Here is a 22,690-nt window from a genome sequence, read left to right on the forward strand (position 1 = left end):
TGGAGTTACTGGGAACTTGGATGAAATTTTGGTTTCCTGTTGTGGTTGCTCATTCCCTACCACATGGGGATAGATAGATAGATAGAGAGAGAGAGTACCCAATTTTCAAGTAACAGCTGGTCATTTAAAAACATATATTACATTGTTATAGATATATATTTCTGCATATGTCATCTACGTCTGTAATATATATATATATATACACATATATATAGTTTTTATATCATTTTAATGTTTAAATACCTCATCTATCTCCCCTACCCAAAAAGTCATCCCTTATAACAAATAACAAAAAAGGCAGAAAAAAGTCCAAACAACATATCAGCTATGTCTGATAGCATTAGTCATTTTTTTAAAAATGAAAAGAATCAGTTCTCATGTATCTTTCTTCTCAGATCGTTTTCACCAGTCCTAACACCCCCTCTTGCAGTTAATTTGATTCTTGCCAAAATTTGTTGGGTTTTTTTTTAAACTTAACAAAAGGGAGGCTTTGTCGTTGTCCATCACAGTGTTTTGTACCTAATAAACACCTTATAAATGATTGTTGAATGAATGAATGAGCCATTTGACCCTTTCTAGAATACTCAACTCCTTTAATACCAGGACTAGGAATGCTTTGTGTAGCATGAAAGGAGGTGGTTGTAGATAAAATATAAGGAAGTATAAAAGAGCACCTGGATAACATTGGTGTTGTGGGGGTGGGGAAAGGGGTGCCAATAATAACTGTCTTGTAAGTTGACAGTATCACCTCAAGCTTTTACCATGTGTTGTTATATTCCTCCCTTATGAGGTATAACAAAATAAAAATTAGGGGCAGCTAGGTGGCACAGTGGATAAAGCTCCAGCCTTGGAGTCAGGAGGACCTGGTTCAAATACGGCCTCAGACACATGACACTTACTAGCTGTGTGACCCTGAGCAAGTCACTTAACACCAATTGCCTCACCAAAAAAAAAAAAAAAAAGGCAAAATAAAAATAACAAGACTTTTAAAAACATACAAACCAAAGCTCACATGTGCAGGTCAATACTGCCCTTCAAAACAGTCTTCTTGGGAGGCCAAATTTTACAGAACACGTCTCCTTAATAAAAAGATTTGTTCTATAAAACTTAGACTCAGTCGAAAGGCTGCACCTGAGGACCTAGAGGCTGCACATGTGACCTTGAGGCTGCAGGTTCTCCCCCCCCCACCCCCCACCCCCCGCTAGCCCTATAGAACCTGGCTCGAAAACCTGTTTTTAGTGAGCACTAATGCATTTTCAAAACTCTGCTTGAATCTTAGACCTTTCCTCTGACCTGCCTATCTATCATCTAGTTTCTTTGGCTTCATACTGTCGATTCTGCCCACTTCCTTGTATCCCATTGAACGGCAATAACAGTTTTCATTTGCATAGTGCTTTGCCATTTACAGATTGCTTTTCTCACAACAACCATGTAACATATGCATTCCTAGGACGTTGAGACTCAGAGAGATATGGTCACATGCTAATAAATGGCAGAGTTAGAACTTGAACTCAGATCTTCTAGATTGGTCTTGTCATTATTCTTTTGTATACATTACTCATTGTTGCTAATTATATTATCACTCTATAAAGACAGATTCTTTTGCCTCTGGCCATTATTGGACGACCATTTATTGACACCTCATCCCCCATTTGCAGAAGCAACCTCTTTACCTCTGGCTCATCATCAAATCTCCCATAGTAGTGAAAGATTCTCTGCTACCCCATGAATCCTTTGCCAGTGTTTCTTTACCATAAGGTGACAGGGAACAGGACACTGTAGAAAGTGTCCTTAATGTACTTTCAGTTGGCCCTTTTCATGGAGAACAATGAGGCAGTGGTGGGAACTCTCCAGCTGAAAGGTTTCAGAGGAGGTTGGAGGATGGATGTGCTGGACAAAGACTGACAAACATATAAACCCTGAAGACTAGCTGAGGTGACCCAGAGAAGCAGGAGTTTTAAATATATTTTCTGTAAGTGAGTAAGAGCATTAAAGGAAAAATAATTAGAAAAGAAATGAGATCTGTGAGAGATAGAATTGGAAAGGAAATTAATAGCTTAGCATAAGAGGTACAAAATTTTGCCTAGGGAACAAAGTTCCTGAAAATTAGAATGGACTAAATTGAAGCTTATGACTCTGTGAAAAAATAAGAAAAATTAAAACAAAGTCAAAAGACTGGGGGAAAAAATAGAAGAAACTGTAAAGTATCCCATAGCAAAAACAAATGACTTGGAAAACAGATTAAGGAGAGATAATTTAAGAATCGTTGGACTACCTGAGAAGCCATGATCAAAAAAAGAGCCTAGACATACTACTTCAAAGTCTTAAAAACAAAACAAAGCAAAAAAACTGCTCAGATAACTTAGATATTTTCTCTGATCCCTATGACCTCTCATACCTCTCCAAAATAGAAGTAAGCCAAAGATAAAACAACTTCAGCTGTCTCCATTGGTCTAGGATACTCAGAATCCAAAAGGAAATTGAAAAAAGCAAAAAAAAAAAAATGAACTAACGCTTACTGATCCTGAGTTCATTTAGCACCCTACCCAGACCTCCCATGTAGTGAGGCTGCTGTTATTGTCTGTCCTTCGTTTTTGAAGCAGACCAGTGACGTCACAGGGTGGTAGCTTGTGTGTAAATTGGATTTAAATGAGGCAGAATTGCACAAAGTCATCTGCTTCTCTCTCTCTCTCTCTCTCTCTCTCTCTTCCTGAGTTATCCAAGTCCAGTGGCAGGACAAAAGTCAAGATGGCTAGCTATGACCAGGGATGCAGTGGATGACCTTGGTGTCTTTGACAGTGTGGCTGTTGGAACAAATTATTGACATCTGCCCATCTTATATGCTTAGGGTAGACATCCCCCTAACTCACCAACAGGTGTGAAACCTCTCAGTTACCCCTCAGTCTGGGTTAGCCTGTCTGCCATAACAGTTTACCAGGGTGTGGTCACTATGCCTACTACAGCTTCTTGAAGCCACAGGTGAGAGTTGGATGAATCAGGTGGACACCAAAGGTGAATGAACAGCCCTGAAAAGGGCTGGGCAGGCCCTCACACCAACGGTGCTAGTCCTCCCTGAGCACTCCATATACCTCGTGAGGGTGCACTAGCCAACCCATGGACCCAACAAGTGGGTCCCCCTCCCTCTTTCCAGTGCCGTGGAGACTTGGCTCCAGCTGTGAAAGTTTACTCAGACAGCAACAGCCAGCCAGCAACCCTTCAGCAACAAAAGCACATTGGAGACCATAACCCAGTAGCACCAGCACTGCAAAGTTCTGAATTGCTGGTATGGGAGCAGACAACTCTGTAGCACCAGTACCAGTGCCCAGTTGGACAGCAATCCTGCTGGTGCTAGGATTGACAACCCAGAGCATGAGCATAGCAGCCAGAGAACTGAGGAATAGAGGGAGCAGGATATATCACCAGGACAGGACACCGTTTGTGTGCAAGACTGTGCAGTGCTCCACTAAGCTTGAAGGAAAGCACACACCATCTATCTGGGGCCAGTTCTGACCACCCAAAAGTCACTTGGGGCAGAGGCCTAGGTTGGTAAATTGTGAATTGCCCAGCATGGAAGGAAGCTGAGACTCTGAGATCCAGCCCCCAAGGAAATCACTATGGGGGGGACAGTCGGAAAGTGAAGAGGGGGAAATCGGAGGGAAAGACTGAAATTACTAAAGATCTCAGGAAGGAGAAAACTCAAAGATTGAACAAAAGCAGATAAATTAACAGGGAAAACATTTGTAACTGAAGAAAATACAGTCCCTAGATCTAGTAAACAAGTTCAGACATCTATGAATCAATATTGGAAAACAAAGGAAAATTTTTGATCCAACACTTGATGAAACAGAATAGCTGAACCAATTTATAGATCCACCAACAGAGTATCAGTTTGCCTGTCTTCTAGAAACTGTTTCAGGGCAACTAGGTGGTGCAGTGGGTAGAGCACCGGCCCTGGAGTCAGGAGGGCCTCAGACACTTGACATTTACTAGCTGTGTGACCCTGGGCAAGTCACTTAACCCCATTGCCTCACAAGAAAAAAAGAAACTGTTCCAACAATAGTCAATTTTTCTTTTTTGTCATGTTGGCCAATCTGATAAGTGTCAATTAGAACCCTAGAGTTGTTCTAATTCTCTTTCTAATTTTAGTGATTTTTCATATGGCTATTGATAGTTTGTATTTCTTTGTTTTGAGAACTCCTTCCTTTTCTGTATGTTTTTTCTTTTTTTCATCTATGTTGGTTATGAGTTCTGTGCCTCTACACTGGTTCCATTAGAAAACTGCCCTTTTCCTATCTCATCAATTCTCTTTGTTTCTTCAAAATTTCATTCTTGAGAGCTTTCCATTTTTTCTGGGCTTAGTTCCCCTAAGGAATTTTAGGCTATGGGATCCTTCTTACCCCTTTTATAATCCCTTTGAAATCTGTTCTTCCAAAATATAGATTGCATGTCAGACTGTGCCTGAATTTCTTGTAGGTGGCATAAAGGATAGAATTCTGGGCCTGGAATCAGGAAGACCTGAGTTTAAATCCAGCCTTAATTACTAGCTATGTGACCCTGAGAAGTCACTTAACTTTTGTCTGCCTTTTTCCTTATCTGTAACATAGGGATAATAGTAGCATCTTCCCACAGTTGTTGAAAGGACCAAATGATATAATATTTGTAAAATGCTTAGTACAGATTCTGACACATAGGAGGTACTTAATAAAAGTTTCCTCTCTTTCCTTCTTTCTTTCTTTCTTCCTTCCTTCCTTTCTGGTCCTCGGACAACAGACATATGGTCTGCTGTCAGGCCTGTCCTTTCTACCTTTCCAGTTTGGAAAACTAGAAAGCTCCTGCTTTATTTTTTTGTCTGCTGTTTGCTATCTGCTTTTTATTAGCTTCTGGAATCCATAGTGATGTCCATGTCAACATCAAGCCTTAGGAGGTCTTTAATGAAGGGCCTCTCATATTCTAATTTATATTGTAATTATTTTAATATGTCATTGCACCTTATAGATTGTAAGCTTCTTGAATGAATGAAAAATCATTAATTAAGCACATCCAAAGTGCCAACTCATACTAAGTGCAGCTTAGGGCTGGAGATACAAAAACTGTCCTGGCCCTCAAAGAGTTTACATTCTAATGTGAAAAACAGTAAGCATCTAGGAGTAGTGGCTTGGGTGGGGGGCCATCTGAGATTAGATTGTCACCAGCCTGAATCCTAGCAGAGTTGATTTGATTCTAGAACTAGAGGGGAGGGAGGAACAGAAGGAAAGAGGGCAAGGTGGTTAGCTAGAAAGGAGAGAAGAAAGTGAAGCTTGACTGGGGATTGCATGACTTGGGAGACCCTGGCACAGGACCACCCAGCGTGGCATGCTCACATCAGGGTGCAGGGCTCTCTGAGCAAAGCAGAGCTGAAGTAGTTCAAAAAAAAACCCCAGATGCACAGATTTAGAGAATCCCCCCAAAATGTTCATATGGACTATTTATGCCTGACCTGTGGTAGAGCCTTCCAAGCTCGTATTGGTCTGACCAGCCACAGTCGGACGCACTGTAACTTGACTCTAACATAGGGATCTCATTTTGGTCCTCTTCGAGAACTAAGGACAACCATATATATACATATATACACATATATGTACATGCATATACATAGACACACACATACACACATATATATATTCCAAGAGAAGCAGTCACCAATGGGGAAAGAAGGGCCCCAGGGTAGGAATCATATAGAGCATGGTCACTGGTTTGGGTATTTAGTCTGGGAGGCTCCTGGAGAGGAGTGTCTGAAAGGAAGGAGTGCCTCCTTGAAAGCGGAGACCTTTTATTTTTTTTAGGAGGGAGTCCCTCCTAGTACTTAAAAAGTGAATTGTTTATAGTAGTCCTTCAGTAAATGTTTGTTGAATGTTGAATGCATTGTTCAGCATCCTACACCTTGTGCAATATCTTAATAGTTGATGTATGCAAAGCTTTTCTGTTTTGGCTTCTTCCCACATTGTACCTTGTTGCATAAGCAATCCATATTATTATTAATATTATTGTATGAACTTAATCTCTTTCTTCCCAGTCCTACTCTTTCTTCTGACTTCTCTGTTTGTGTTAATGGCAGTCACATATGCTTGAAATGTCAGCATTTTCTTTAATTACTCCCTTTCCTTCCCTTCCTACATCTAATTGGTTACCAAGTTCTGTCTGTTTTACTTACACAATATCTTTCAATAACTGTAAGATCCTTTCTGCTAGGATTGTCCCATTACAGGCCCACATTACCACACATAGACTTTTACAATAGCTTCCCAACTGATTTCCTCATGTCTTGTCTTTTCCCCACCAACCCATCCTGTACTAGTACCAAATTACTCTTGCTTCTGCATAAACCAGATCATATCATTCTTCAGTGCAACACTTCAAAGTCCAAACTCCTTGGTCTGGTATTGTAAACCCCTTTACAATCTGCCACCCTACTGATATAGGCTAATTTCATACTAATACCTAATCTTTATTCTATGCTTCAGCAAAACAAGGTTACTGCCTATGATACATATTCTGTACTTTCCTGAATCATCCATCACAACATGTAAAAATATGTTAGTTGCAGCCATTGTCAATATTTTTATCACCATCATCTTCAGTGTCATCAACAGCTTTTAAGTACCTAATTGTATGTAGTGTCTGCTAGTTGTACAAAAGGAGTTGTTACACAAACCTGATTCCTGCCTTTTAGACATCTGTAGTCCAATACATACCTTGGTCTAGTCATACATGTACCTGTATCCCTAGTGTATCATAGCCAGCTCTCAAATAGCCAAGGAAACAGAAGACAGCTGTTGAAAAGATCATTGGCATCCATAGTTTCAAGCCCTTCTCATACCAATTTTTCATCAGTCACTTACCCCAGTAAAATCAATGTACATGAGTTTCATCTTTTCTTTCTTCTGCCATTCTTTCAGTACAAGAGCTGATGACTGTGGTTGAAAGGCAGCCAACCAGTGGAGGGGGAAGTGTAACAATCCATAACCTGGATAATTAGTCTCTGATTAATTAAAAGTTGACTTTATTTAGTAGTTAACTTTTCATCTCCTAAGTAAGTAGATTCAGAATATGATGAACAAAAAGGATTAGGAAATGAAAAGAAATCTCTTTGGGGAAATTTGCAGGTGCCTTGTAATGTGTTATTAATGGCAAAATATCCATGTCTTTTGGGTTTGAATACTGGTCCTATTAGAACTTATGGATCTCAGGTATTCTAGGATGGCAAGCATACCTGCAAGATAAACCAGTAATTAAATATCTTGAGTTCACTACTAAGAAGTTCCCTATATTATAGCCTTTGGAGGAGAATAATTTGTAGTTCAAGCTGAAAGCTTCTCATACCAGTTTGAAGCATTCTATGCAAGGAATGCTTTAAAAGGTAGAAAGATGAGGGTAATTATAACCTGCTTAATTTTATGCTAGGTCAATACACCTTCTGAGGTCCTAGGTAACTTTCCAATCAAAGATGAAATTGGCCACATTTGGAGTTCTCAAAACGTTTGATTCTTTTCTGGTTTCCCGTAGCTCTGCAAAACATGAATATGGTGATCAAATGATTGTTGCTCAGAAGCTGAATTGTGTTACTGTTTTGTTTGTTCAAATTCAGACACACAAGCCTCATGTTGTAGTGTTTGACCTTGCTGATTCAGACACTATAGTTCCTGCAGCGAATGAAATCCTAAAATACACTGGTCATGTGGACATATTAATCAATAATGCAGGGATCAGCTATCGAGGCACAATAATGGATACTGCCCTGGAGGTGGACAAAAAAGTGATGGAGACAAACTACTTTGGTCCAGTTGCGTTAACGAAAGGTACAATGACTATGGATTTCTTTTAAATAGAGGAATGTCATTTTGGAGTTTACTTAACTTGGCTCCTTGTTCAATCACCCTCTAGCAAGTCTCCCTTTCTTACCCATCCCATAATTTACCTTAGTACATTTGTTTTCATAATAGTTTGGTTACTGGTTATTTCATTTGTCCAAATTTGGCTATCTCTAGTTTATAGCTTCATCTCAAGATGCTCCCCCAGGTTTTAGTTCCATTGCCACAGTTTTCCTTTTCAGTGTGAATTGTTATTGGTCAAAATCTCCATTGGAACAGGAAACAGGGTTTTCATGCCCACGTCTTATCCTCCATGAGAGAACTTAACAAGCCTAGCTTTTAATTTGAGTGGTGCTTGCTATTAATTTCATTCAAAGGCGGGGGAAAGGACATTGAATTTGACATTTAAAGCTGTCATTCATTCCTTCATTGAACACCTATTTCTTTTTACCTTTTATGAGCAAAGGATTATTTGGGAGATCATAGATAAATGAGACAGTCTTTACTCTTTAGGAAGCTACAGTTGTCACCTTTGCTCTGTCAGGCATTCAACATGAATAAAGCACTATTATGTGCCAGGCACTGTGCCAAGCAGTGAAGTTACTATTATAAGATTGGGCCTGATGGTGTTGAGACCATCATGGCAATCTCCCCTTAAGGGAGACCATGGCTCATAGAATCTATACCTGGAAACCATTGTTATGAGATTAGACTTGATGGTCTTAAGACCAGCACAATACCCCTTTTTTCCTCTGATCCTTTCCCCCTCTTTCCCATTGCTTGATCTAAAGCTTTGCATTGAACTGATTCCCATTGTTTAACATGTTGTTTTCAGCAATTGTTTCATGATAGTCCTCTGGCATAAGGGAGTCCTTCCTGGGAGGACGTGAGGATCATCTATTGATCCTTGCTTTCTGTAACTGGCTCAAAGTACCATACTCCCCCTGTGCAGGTGCAGTTGTTAATAGGTTAAGTACTTGTCCAGGGACCCAGTTTATGTCTAAAGAAAAACCCATGGGCCTGCCAGAGATGTTGGGGAAAACAACTCCCTAATGAGTTCGGATGCTGAGAATACCATGTAAAACAGTGGGAATCAGTTCAGTGCAAAGCTTTATTGCAAGCAATGGAGAAGAGGGCAAAGGGGAGAGAAGAAAAGGGGATCCAACATACAACTCACAGAGACATACTAACAGAGTATAACTCATGTAAGGACAGCGCTATGTGGGGAGCATGGAGACATGGCTCCGTTCAGCAGAAAGGGGGTGTTCCAGTGGGAAGGTGTATTCCAGAGTGCTCTTCTGAGAGTGGGGTTCTTATACTCTGATTTTGGGTGGCCCTCTGGAGCTGGCTGATTTGTATATCAGAGGTTAGAACAAAATATTATTTTAGGGATTTGTTATCAGGGAGAAAAACAAGCTGGTGGTAGACAAAATATTATTTAGGGGACACAGCTGCCCTAACCTTCAAAAATATTATTGTTCCTATTTTCCCTAAGTATGTTCTTAAGCTTACAGCCTCCCTTAAGGGGAGATTGTCATGGTCTCAACACCACCAGGCCCAGTCTTTTAACAGATACAAAAAAGGGCAAAGGCAAGGTCTCATGTTCTAATGGAAGAAGACAATATGCAACAACAAAAAAAAAACCTACCTCATTATACATACAAGATATATGTAGTATAAACAGAAGTTAATCTCTGAGAGAAGGCACTAGTAGTAACGGGGCAGGAGGTGGTGGTCAGTGGAGGTAATGTGAGGAAGGAGGTCTGGTAAAGGCCACCTGCAGAAGATAGGATTTGAGTTGTCTTAAAGGAAGCTAGAGAAGCAGGGAGGCAGAGGATTTCAGACCTGAGGAAATGACACTGAGTTAGAAAATGAAATATTGAGTTCAAGGAACAGCAGGAAGGCCAGTGTCACTGGATTATAGAGTGTATGGCAGTGAACAGAGTGTAAGAAGAGGGAGAGGCAAGGTTGTGAAAGGCTTTAGAAGTGAAAGAGATTGGGGGTAATGGGAAGCCACTGGAGTTTAATGAAGGAGGTGGGGTCAATATGGTCAGCCCTGAACTTTATAGAAAGATCACTTTGGCAGCTGAGTAGAGAGGATGGATTGGAGTGGGGGGAGACAAACCAGAAAGCTATTGCAGTGATATCCACCAAGTTGGCATTTGTGTTAATGGCAAGAAGGGGATATAAGAGAGATGTTGTGAAGGCAGAAACAAGACTTGGCAACAGATTGAATATGTGGGGTATGAGTGAGAAGTCAAAGATGATACTGAAGTTGTGAGCCTGTATATAACTTGTTTGTATGTATTTGTTCATTTATCTCACCCATTAGATTTTGAGCTCCTTGGGAGCCGTGACTATTTTTTGCCTTTTTTTTATATCACTGGTGTGTAGGTGTAGTAGGTGCTTAATAAATATTTACTAATTGATAGTAATATGGAAGTTGAGTAGAGGAATTTGGTAGGAAAGATGAGTTCTGTTTTTATACATTTTTAGACCAGTTTAAGATCTCAAAGGCAGTTAGTGATGTGAGACTAGAGATTAGGACTAGATTAGGATCTGGGAATCATCTGCAATCTAGAGAGGAGAGAGTATCTAGAAGAAGATGATAAACAGTGTCAAAGGCTACAGAGAAGTAAAGAATGAGTATTGAAACCATTAAGTTTGTCAATTGGTAACTTTGGAGAGAGCAGTTTTAGTTAAATGATGGAGTTGGAAGCCAGATTGTAGAGTTTAAAATTGAATGAGAGGAGAAGTGGTGGCTTTCTTAAGGAGTTTAGCCATCAGTGAGCAGATATAAAATGATAGATAGTTAGGAAGGATCAAATTGGGTTTTTTCAAGGATGAGACAGATATGGTTGTGTTTATAGGCAACAGGAAAGGAACTAGTACATTGGTAGATATCGAAGATTAGTAAGATAATGGGGATGGTGGAAGGGACAATGTGCTAGAGGAGATGGGATGGAATCTAGGGTTTGGTCTTTGTAAGCAGGAAGGACACCTCCATCAGAGATTGGAAAGAGGGAGATAGTGCAGGATGATTTTTAGGGATGTGAATTGAGGAGAAGGATAGAGAGATTAAATGTCCTCCATTTCTTTGGTGAAGTACTGAGGCAAAGTACTCAGCTGAAAAGGGTGCCATCAGAGGCTTGAGGAGGTTTGAAAAGGTTTGGAACAGCTGGCCCTTGCTGAATGACAGCTGAATAGATTATCGAGGTCTAAAAAGATTGCCTTGCTGCAGTAAGAGCCTAATTAAGACTATATAAATGTTCTGATGAGCTATATGTGTTTAGCATAATGGCTTTATTTTTATGAAACATTTTGCTTTTTAACTGCTGTGATTGTGATCTGTCATATTCTAAGGCTTTTCCTCTTTCTTTAGCAATTCTGCCCTCCATGATAGAGAAGAAACAAGGTCACATTGTTGTGATTAGCAGCATTCAGGGCAAAATCAGTATTCCTTTCAGATCAGCATGTAAGTATCTCCTCAAATCCTTTATTGAAATCTAAGAAGTCCTGTTCAAAGTTCTGCATTCTTCCAACCTGTGAACCCATCAACTAAAGGGAAGGCAAAGAATAGTAATGAGTATCCTTGAAGAAATGTTAAAATGAAGGTTACAAACATTTAATGGAGGAAATATGAAATTCAGTAGCATGATGTGTCCAGAAAAATTTGAATTGGAAATGTGATAAAAAATTAGTATCTTTCTCCTTTTGTCCACCATTTTGTTATAATTCTCTGTTGGCATGGAACTTACTAGCCACTTTCTAAGTTATCTCTTAAAAACTAGGTCATTTAATTTTGATGAATTTTCACTTTTAACCAGATTCTATTAGTTTTGTGTTCATCTAATACAAAATTGAATCAAATAGACCTGTCCCATTACATTATTAAATGGAATCAAGATCTCACCAATCTCTTGTGATTAGGTTGGAACTGACTAGGCTTACGGATGCTATCTACTAGGACTCTGAAGCCCTTTAAAACCCTATCTATAGAAAAATCCTAGGCCCAAGGATTCTAGGGAGCCAAAATTGGTTCTGGCATCCCTTTGGCAGGATACAGGTTACATTTGGTGTGTAGCTTTGGTGTCTAATTTTGGTTTGGCACTTGAGGCTTGCTGAAAAATAATCCAGACCTTTGAGGAGCCCTAAAAGTAAGCCAGTCCCTTGAGAATCCTAAGGATTAGACTGAATTAATAGAATCACTGATGATAGGAACGAATCCCTCACCACCCATTCCCAGCTCATACCCCCTGAAAACCCTGAATCCGGTCAGTCTCAAGTTGCATAGATCTAGCTCTGGAAGGCATTTTAAAGGCCACCAATCCAGCTCCTTCATTTTATAGATAAGTAAACAGATCCAGAGAGAGACTGTGCCCCAAGATCAGAAAGGTGACAGAGTTGGCCTTTGAATTCAGATCCCAGGACTCCAAGTTTCACATTTTCAGCATTCTTTCCCCCAAATCATGCTGCCTTCCTGTGAAAAGAAGTCATTCAAAAACTGATCTGAGGAGTGCAACCCAGTGCAGTGCATGAAATAACTGTTTAACTCCCTTCATTTGACTTTCTTTGACCTTTCCTTAGTTTTGTAGTCATTTTTACTCTTATCTTCCTGGCTGGTAAATAACCCTTTCTTTCCTTAGATTTAAAAGCTCAGAACATTGTATTTTAGTGAACTCTGAATTTCAGTTGAGAGTCTCCCATTTATATACTTAAAAACCATATTTTAGGGATATTTGTGCCCTGTAGAGGTACCACATTCCTCCGCAGTGCCCCGCAGTCACTTCAGTTGGGAAGCTGAGAAGGGCACATTTCTGTAGCAGATGAGTGATTTCTGCAGCATTTCTAAATGAAAACACACCGGAGGAAAAGGTTTACAAAGTGGAATGCATAAAGAATGAAGTTATCTGTTTTAGGGTCAATGTTTCCTTCCCTTTGTGTGTTCCTTATGTGACTATGTTTTGCAGATGCAGCCTCCAAGCATGCAACCCAAGCATTCTTTGACTGCCTTCGGGCAGAGATGGAACAGCATGAAATTGAAGTGACTGTAATCTGTCCGGGCTATATCCAAACCAATCTCTCTCTCAATGCCATTACTGCAGACGGATCCAAATATGGAGGTAAGGAACAAATTTCCCCGTGCTGATAGGAAACGTTGATAGCTGCAGGCATGTGAAATCACGTGGGATTCTTGTTTCTAGGTTCCCCAGAATGAAAAGATCCCAGGGTTGATTCTTGGGCACTAACTCTGACCAGTCTTGAATCACTTCCCCAATGCCTCAGCCAGAGCCTGTGACTCCCGACTGGTCAGGTTTAAGCAATGTGATATCAGATGCATTGACTCTAGAGAAGGGCCTCTGTGATGCCTGAGGGCCTTGAAAACAATTAATCCCCAACTTGAAAATTCTCAACCTCCTTCAGATATGACATGAGAATCAGTTAAAACTAATTAAATTTACAGAATCTGTAAATTGTCATGACCTTAAAGGTGGCATTGTTTCTCCCTTTATGCTTGGAAAATGAAAGAGAACTTCCATGTTGTCACAGCAATTGGCTCCCTCTGAATCTGCTGCTGTTCCAGAGATTGTTGGAAATCATTCGGGTATCCTTACAAGAGCAAGCTTTTTTTTTTTTTTTTTTTTTTTTTAGTTAAGAGCAACACCTCAGGTCCTGTTTAGCCTTAGCAGGCAGTAGAAAACAGGGTTGAAACTAACCAAGCAGCCTCTGATTTAGGGTCAGAGTTTAAACAATGTACAGCTGTGCCTCTCTTGCTGACTCTGAACCAAGTCTATCTACCTAGGCCTGTTAAGTACCCACCTTCTCTTTCCTGTCTTCATTGTATTTGACCTCTCGTCTATCTGGGTCTACAAGATCTCAGCGACTTCTCTTGCTTAGTTTGACTTCCAGTCCTGGCAGCTCCTGACATGTTGTCCCTCATTCTCCTTCAATTAAGCAAACATGTATTGGTTGGTGTAAGCCTGCCCAGTGTTTTAGTAGGGTGTATAAAGTTGAAAAACACCATTGTCCCTGGCCTCAAGGACCCAACAGGGAGAATGTGATATGGACACAAGTAAATATGATTCAGAGTTGATGAGGGTAAAGGGAAAGCGTCTAGACAAAGTGCTCTGAGAAAGAGGAGGAAAAGGGAAACATCACTTTGAGCTGGGGGGTTAGGCAAGCTTCATGGAGGCCATGGTGGTACTTGAACTGGCTCTGGAAGGAAGAGAAGGATTTCAGTGAGATGTGGGATAACTTCTGCCAGATCTGGTAGTGTATGCAAATGCACAGAGGTGAGAAAACCTAAAATGAGATGGAGAATAGCAGCAGTAGTAATAGTAGGAGGCTAGAAAATAGAGTTTGTGAGGAGAATAAAATGGAATGAGACTAGAACAATAGGTTGGATCCAGTTTGTTAAATGCCAGGCTGCCAAGTTTTTATTTTCTCTTATGGGTATTTGGATGAGGAGTTGACATAGTCCAACCCATGTTTTAGAAAGATAATCTTGGAAAAGTAATGTGAAGAAGAATGAATTGAAAAGTAAAGACTTGAAGCAGAGACAGCAATGAGAAGAACATTATAATATGTAGTACAATTGAAAAGCACTGAGGACCCAAACAGGAATGGTGATATTATGAATACTGGTTGGGAGGAGAGGAGAAAGAGAACAAACATTTATTAAGCATCTGCTATGTGCCAAAAGTACTTCGCTAAGTGCTTTACAATATTATCTCATTGGATCCACACAACAACCCTGCAAGGCATGTACTATTATGTTACAGGCCCACGTTACAGTTTGAAAAAACTGAGGCAGGCAAAGGTTAAGTGACTTCCCCAGGGTTTCATGGATAGTAAATATCTGAAGCTGGATTTGAATTCAGGTCTTCCTGACTCCTTAGCACAAGATGGATGAGATGAGAGAGACTATGGAACTAGAATCAACAGGATTTGGGATCTAATTGGATATTATAGTGGAGGAAGAGGAAAGAGTTAAAAATGTTTCTGAAATTTTGAGCTTGGGTAACTGGGAGAATGATGGTTCCATCAGTAAAAACCACAGGTAAGTTGAGAGAAGGGATTTTTTTTTTAAAAGGGAAAATGATAAATTAAAGTTTGTATATGTAGGGTTTGAGGTACTTATGGGACATTGAGGGAGTGAGTCGTTTGAAATGTAAGACTGGAGTTCAGGGAAGTTATTGAGGCACAGGTTTTTTTTAACATATAAACTCCAACAAGAAGTTCACCAGTAACAGAAGTCCAGAAGCAAAGTATCTGATAAGATCCATCCATCCACCCATCCATCCATCCACCCATATATATGAATATATACATATATATGTAAACACACACACATATTTAAGGTTGATTGTCACTAATCAGGAGACACGACTTTCTTGCTGGCTTGTTTTTCTCTCTTACAGCATAAATCATGACTTTCAGAGGCATAGGGCTAGTAGGATTGATACTTACAAAACTGTTGCCTTGAGCTCATTTTCTGAGCTCATTTTCAAATTAGCAATAATGAGTACACTACCATTTATTTATATTAACAAATACAATGGGGAAAAATTAGTTTTGACTGTCAAATAATAGTTACCCATGGTCTTCTGTTGGGTGTTCATCTGCCTGTATTTTCCTAGTAGCTAGTCACACTTCACTTAGAAAACCAACAGATTACCTCTCCTGAGAATGTTTTTATTCTGTGCCTGATCTTGGTCCTAGGTTTAAATACTGCCTCAAGACACTAGCTTTGTGACTGTTGGCAGGTCAGTCCTCTGAAAGAAGAGGAGGACGGACTTGACCTCTGAGGTCCCTTACATCTCTAAATCTATGATCCTATAACAGAACAGCCTTCAGTTATAATCTCTAATTGTTAAAGTGTTGCTAACTGAATTACCATTTGTTTACTAATTAGAAGATTAGCCTGAGCACCAGGGCATCTGCCTGTGATACTGACTCCCAGGTGAACATTGAGGCATATATAGATTAGATGGAAGAGATGCAACATGGCCCAGTAACTGGAGAGTTGGCCTCTGATATATCCTGGCTGGGGGACCCTGGACAAGTCATTGAATCTTTGAGAACCCAACTTATAAGAATGATAAGGTTTGGGGGGGTAGGTTCAAAACACATTTATCAGTCATTTACTTTTACTATTTTTGCACAGATGTCAAGTATCATACAAAAGGAATGGTTAACCAGAAGTATGGTAGCCACTATTAAAATTAGATTGTTGCAAAGGATTACTTCCCCTGAGCCTTAATGGAAATACTAATAATTGCATTACCTACACTACAAGATTTCAAAGCAGGTGCTATATAAATGTGAATGCTATTGTAGTCAACTCATCTGGGTAAGACTAATAAGTTGCAGAGAAAGTGCTGGCCCGTAATGGTAGAGGGATCTTTCTCACCTGAGAGTTCACTATCCCCAAGAAATCATACGTTTGGTCCCCATCCTTTCCCTCAGTTGGAAAAGTGAAGTCATAAGGCTTGAGGGAGCTTCTGAAGGCCTTTTAGTCTATCCTATATCTCTAGACAGTATTTAATTAGAATCAGAGGATTATAGATTTTTATCTGGAAAGGACCTTAGAGGTCATCTAGTACAACTGACTGGTTTTATTTTATTTCCAACTTCCTCATTTTACAGATAAGGAAACTGAGGCCTGGAGAGGTTAAATGACTTGGCTAAGGTCATTTGGGTCTTAATCAAACCTGGATCCTCTGATTCCAAATCCAGCATCATTTCTACCTTACTGTTCTCTCCAATTAGACTGGGAGTTCTGTCACCCCCCAAGGGCAGGGACTGTCTTTGTACCATACTAGCTCTCGGTAGCTGCTTAATAAATGCTTGTTGACTGACTGACTGAAGATAACACAAGACTGAAGGAGATTTCAATGCCTTTGGTAATCCTTCCCATTAGTCATTTTCCAAAGTTAGTACACCCCATATAAAACATAGGGACTATTACTGACTCACAGAATTATAGTTTGGAATGACCTTGAGAGTTCATCAAGTCTCTGCTTCTGCCTACAGAAAGATTACCAGAGGCCTTTCCTGATGCCCCCTCCCACTGTTGTTTGTCTTCCCACCTCCCGAAACTACTTGGTATAGATTTGCATCTACTCCCTAGAAGTACTTCCCTGTTTCCCTCTGACAGAATGTCAGCTTCTGGTGGGACTATTTTGTTTCTATCCTTGTACCCCTGGGACCTAGCCCAGAGCCCATATACACCACAGGGGTTCTGTAAAGGCTTAGGAAAAGAGATTCCCAAGCACTACTCTAGGATCCATAGGGACAGCTGGCATTTATATAGCACTTGCTAAACAAAACACTTTACATACATCCTCTCACTTGATCAGTTAATTCAGCAACCATAAATCATCCATTGAGTAATAGTTTTAAAGTTAAAGTTCAAGAAATCTTAAAAGAGATGGATTCCTGTACCCTAGCAAAGAATATTGAGGAGTTCATACAACTAGTGGGTCATTGGAGAACCAATGAATGACCTGGAGATGTTTAGCCTGGAGAAGAAAAGCATTGATGGAGACTGAATCACTGTTCAAGGATTTGAAGGCTTGTCCTAGGGAGAGGGATTTAATTTGTTTAGCTTAACTCTAGCAGCCACAGTTAGGAGTAATGGGAAAAAGTTAAAGGTATAGTTCTAGACTTGGTGTAAGGACTAACTTCTTAACAAGTAAAGCTTACGTTATGTGGAATGGGCTGCTTTGGGAGGTAAGAGAAAGAGGCAGTTAAAGTGGTGGGTGGGCTGGGAGAGGGGCTGGCAGGGCCTGTAGTCAGAGGGACCAGAGTTCAAATATGGCCTCAGGGGGTGATAATAATAGCTCTGTACGAACCAGGTTTGTTGTGAGGATCAAATGAGATAATAATTGTGAAGTGTTTAGCAGTACCGGACACATAGTAAATGAAGAGGTTCAGGGCGGAAATGATGAGGTGCAAGGTGGAATTCCTCAGGCTATCTCCAAATCAAGTAAAGGCATTTTTCTGGTAACACACCAAGCAGGCCTCTCCTTAAGGGAAGTTGCAACAACTTGTGGAAGGCCCCAGCTTAAAGGTGTATGTGTGTGTGTGGCCGGGGGGGGGGGGGGGGGGGAAATGCAGCTCCTTAATGGAGTCAGCAGTTCCTTAAGATAGACAGCCCACCCTAGCCAGGAGAAGCTGGGGATTCTTATAGAGGAAAGCCTGCCATGGATGGGGAGATGAGGTAATCAGGTACAGAAAGGTGAACTGGAAGGTGAAGTAACCAAGGACTTGTAGGCAAGGGGACTGTGGTAGTTCAGTTTTGAGCTTATCTAGACACATCATTATTCCGTTGGCCAGTCTACTTGAATCTCATTATCTCCTAAAGTCGCTTTAAATGGTACTTGAGATAATGGGCTTCTCATTGACCAGTCCATTTGAATCTCATCAGTAAGTGCTATATAAATGTTAGCTATTATTATTATTATTATCATTATTATTATTATTATTATTAAAAGTTAGCCCCTAGACTTCTGAGGCAAAACTATCTTCTAGGGAAGGCTGGAATAATTACTTATGTCTTGGATACTTGGGAGGGGAGGGGGCAGTGAGGGTTGAAGGGTGGGAGTGTTGTTCTTGTCCAGGTATACATAGGCATAGATGAAGTCCAGAGGTCCCTTCCAATTCTGAAATTCTTTGTATGACTCTGCAGGACACTTTGCTAAGTGTTGAAGATATAAAGACAAAAACAAAAAATAATCTCTGCCCTCATGAATGTATATTCTGCCCAGGGATACAACATGTAAACAGATAGGTGAATGCCAGATAAATTGAGGAAGAGAGGGCTAAAAATTAGGTATATCAGGAAGGGCTTCCTGTAGGAGGCAGCACATGAACTGAGCCTTTAAGACAACTAGGGTTTTTCGTAATTAAGGAGGGGTTTGCCTTCAACATCAGGGGAACAGCCTGTGCTAAGTCATGGAGGTAGGAAATTGGGATGCCGAGTTCAAGGAACAGCAAGTAGGTTGGTCTGCTGGGATGTAGAGTATATGAAGGGAAGTGATGTGAACTACCTAGAAAGCTGGACTGGGGCCAGATTGTGAAGGGATTTAAATGTCACACTGAGGAACTTGTACTTTATCTCAGATGGACTAGGGAGCCACTGACAATTCTTGATCTGTGCACACTGACAATGCAAGATCTGTGCCGTAGGAAGATTATTTTGCTATCCATGTTGGGGATGCTTTGGAGAAGAGAGACCCAAGAAAGGAGACCAGTTAAGAAGTTACTGCAATAGTCCCTAAGAGACATGAAGAAGGCCATGTGAAGAGGTGGAAAGGAGATGGAGAGGAGAGATGTGGTGGAAGTGATGTCCACAAGGGTGAAGAGAGACGTGAGAGAGGTGAGAGCTTAGGGTGACTCCAGGCTTTCAGACCTGGGGTACTGGAAGGATGGCAGTGGCCTCAGCAGAAAGGGGGACACTTTCAGGAGGGGGCAAGATAATATGTTCATTTTGGACGAGTTGAGTTTGAAGTGACTATTAAACACATCCAATAGATGGAGATGTCCACCAGGCAGTTTGTGATATGGAACGAGAGCTTGGGAGAGTTTGGAGCTTCATCGATAAACTGGAGCAGGCTCTAAGTGGTAGGAACTTCTTATAGTTAAGTAGTCTCCTGGCTGCTGAGCAAACCTGGGCTGCACTTTGTACCCTCACTAGAGGTGAAGTATAGCTGGCCATTACCTAACATGGCCTTTTCTCATCTAGGCTTTGATTAATTTCAGTTTCCTTAACCCTCCAACGTAGGTCTTATTTTTTAGCCCTTGTCTTTTTCCCCCTTTTTTTGTTCTTCTAAATTTTCTCTGTTGTCCATGTCCATCCCTCTTTTGATGTGGAGTATAACATAGAACTTATCATGATAAAGTTCTGAGTATAAGATAATAATTGTGACTATTCCACAATAACACAAAGAAGAATCAATAATGTTAATTCAAGCAGATTCCAAAAATACTTAAGAAGTATGAACAAAAATGTTGCTAGCTTTATATCGTAGTCACTATTGAGTGTACATATTTAGATCGGGTTGTAATACATAGTTTAGCTTTAGTACTGTCTATGAAAAATGAAAGTCTACGTTGTTTGTTGTTCCCCACCCAGTATTGTACTGACTTTCAAAATTACAGTTCTGTTAATACCAGTTGTAGTCAACTTGTTTTCCATAGTGACCCTTCTATCTTTTTAAGTCATACTTGTACATAGTTGGTTCTTTTCTATTTTAAATTTGGGTAAATTGTTTTTCTTCCACAGATACTGCTTACAAAGGGCACTTTGAATTTTGTTTTTAATCTCCCAGGGTGCTGGTCATATCTCTGTAGATGGTTTCAGCTGCAAACTCCAATAAACATGCTTTTTCTTTCATCATTCCTGCCAGTGATGAAAATATTAAATGGCAACAGCTCCTGTGGAACACTGTTCTCTTTCTTGAGACTGAATATATTTCATTCTGGTACCTACAACATAGTAGTCCTTTAATAATAGGTAGCTGGGGGCACAGTTGAGTACTGGGCGTGGAGTCATGAAGACCTGAGTTCAAATGTGATCTCAGACACTTACCAGCTATGTGGCCCTGGGCAAGTCACTTAACCTTTGCCTCAGTTTCCTTATTTGTAAAATGAGGATAATAACATTTATGTTGTGAGACTCAAATGAGATAATTGTAAAGTGCCTAGCACATTAGTGCCTGGTACATAGTAAACTCTATATAAATGTTAACTATTATTATTAATAAATTGATAAATGAGATTATAGCCAACCTGTGTAGGGTACATATTTTTAGCCAGTTGGGGACTTTCTTGAATTACTGTATAATATAAGATAGTCTGGTGAACATCTGAACCTTTTTTTTTTAATAAGGAAAGAAAAATTATAGAATGTTTGTTCTAGAAGGAATCTTGTGACTTGCCCAAGGTCACAAAGGTAAATGAAGCCAATGGTGAAAGCATAAATCAAATACAGATGGGCTAAGCATCAGTCAACTCTTTCCGTTGAGATGTGCTGACCAACTGGTGCTTCCTACCGCAGCACGTGGCCTAAAGAACCACAGAACGGTGGTAACCCCACCCTCCTCCTGAGGCACAAGTAGCCTCCTTGTAGGGAAATTTGACCAGCTGATTTTTCTTTCTTCACGTTGACTTAAAGCTTTATGTACTAGGATTTCTGACTTTATTTTTTAGTTACGGACAAGACGACGGCCAGTGGCAGAAGTCCTGCAGAGGTGGCTCAGGCAGTTCTCACAGCTGTGGGGAAGAAGAAGAAGGAAGTGATGGTGGCAGACCTGCTGCCCTGTTTGGCCATCTCCCTGAGAACTCTGTCTCCTCGGCTCTTCTTCTATCTCATGGCAATGAGAGCCAAAAAGGAAAGGAAAGCAAAGGACTCCTAGTCTTTCTTCAGAGAGGCTTCATTGAAGACCAAGCACATGCCTCCTGATCTTGGTTTGGTAGTGGTATGTGCAACAATTGAACTAATGGAAACATTAATTAAAGGGTCTAGCCAGTGGGGAAGGTGGTAGAGCTGTTTACTGCAGGGCACTGGGTAGCCTCTTGTGGCAGGGAAAAGGAACTAAGGAAATTAGGCTGAGCTCAGAAGGGGAAGGAGATGCATCCCAGAAACACGCATGTCTTTAATTGTGAAAAAAAAAAATTTGAATGGGACTAGCCAGGGTCTGATGGGAGAAACCACATCTCCTAGCAGTTCCAAGTTGCTAGTTTTGATCTCTCCTGTCAATCAGTACAATCCTTTGAGTCAGAAGGAATATCAGGATTTTTGTTCCAGTGGTTTGAACTTCTCAAAAATTACTTAAGCCTGTTAATCTTCAGTATACAACTCATCCCTAATCCCTCCTGGAAGGCTCTATACATTTGAAAAACTATTTCTTTTGTCTATTCCACAGAACTGTTCAACTTTTTTTTTGGTTCTGACCTGTGAATTCTGGGTGTAAGGAACTCTTAGGTGTGGAGAGTCCTTCCACTGACCATGCAACTTATTCTTAGACAGTTGCCACGGGCACTAAGAAGTTTAAGTAACTTGTCTATGGTTACAGTCAGTGTACATCAGAAGCAGGACTAGAACTCATGTCTTCTGACTCCAAAGTCAGCCAAGGTGCACAACATTATGTTGCTTCTCATTAAACACTTTAGCAGTGTCTTAGCATTTAGCCTCCATGGTATCCTAGATTTTATTGAAATTGGAATTTCAGAGAAATGCCAGATTCATCTCCACCCAACATGATAAATATAAAGTGATAAATAATTGAGAATACAGCAATAGAAATTGAGCATTAGCTACTGAAAACAATGCATGGCTTAGCTATGGTCCAAAAACAAGAATTTAGAAATATCATTTGGTAAGGGAATGAATCTGAAAGCCAGTGACATCTAATCCTTTGGAGGATCTAGCCAACACTGAGTATTTGCCCTGTGGCTACCACAAAAGTAAAATTAGCCACATGCCACGTGGGGTAAGGGCTTATTACATAGTTACAATGCCTGAAGAGGAGAATTGGGCTTTTTTTGTTGTTAGTTTGTTTTCCTACCACCCCCAGCCCCAGGTGTCCTGGACATTCCAGGGATTCTTGGTTGTGCTATGAAAGCAGGTAAGAAGGGAAGTGGTTCTCTTCCTACCCCAGAATACTTGCCGGACACTTAAACATGCTATCATTTAGGCCTTTATCATGAGGGAGAACTTTTCCAGTTTTCTTCTCAGCAGAGGATGAGACTGTAATCTGTAACCCAGAGACCTGGATGCCAGTTAGATTCCTGACCCCAATTCTGAACAAAATAAAAATTTCCTGTAATTTTCCTTC

At 40.4% G+C, this 22,690-nt stretch overlaps 1 protein-coding gene across 2 annotated transcripts in view; it reads left to right on the plus strand.

Annotated features, from left to right (window-relative positions):
- The window catches only part of DHRS7B (dehydrogenase/reductase 7B), a 59,520-nt gene extending 36,830 nt beyond the window's left edge, over window positions 1-22,690 (plus strand). The window contains exons 4-8 of one of the 2 annotated variants that reach the window (XR_003570233.1): window positions 7,625-7,835; window positions 11,230-11,322; window positions 12,818-12,970; window positions 19,041-19,230; window positions 21,063-21,149. Coding sequence is in view for 1 of the 2 variants with exons in the window: in XM_027874770.1 (XP_027730571.1) it covers window positions 7,625-7,835; window positions 11,230-11,322; window positions 12,818-12,970; window positions 21,063-21,268 (663 nt within the window). In the remaining variant the exon portion in view is untranslated. Of the gene's footprint in view, window positions 1-7,624; window positions 7,836-11,229; window positions 11,323-12,817; window positions 12,971-19,040; window positions 19,231-21,062 lie in introns of both variants that reach the window. The other variant, XM_027874770.1, reaches the window with a different exon arrangement.

Source organism: Vombatus ursinus, unplaced genomic scaffold, assembly GCF_900497805.2.
Source record: "Vombatus ursinus unplaced genomic scaffold, bare-nosed wombat genome assembly UNPS02014807.1, whole genome shotgun sequence".
In the NCBI taxonomy this organism is placed as follows: Eukaryota; Metazoa; Chordata; class Mammalia; order Diprotodontia; family Vombatidae; genus Vombatus; species Vombatus ursinus.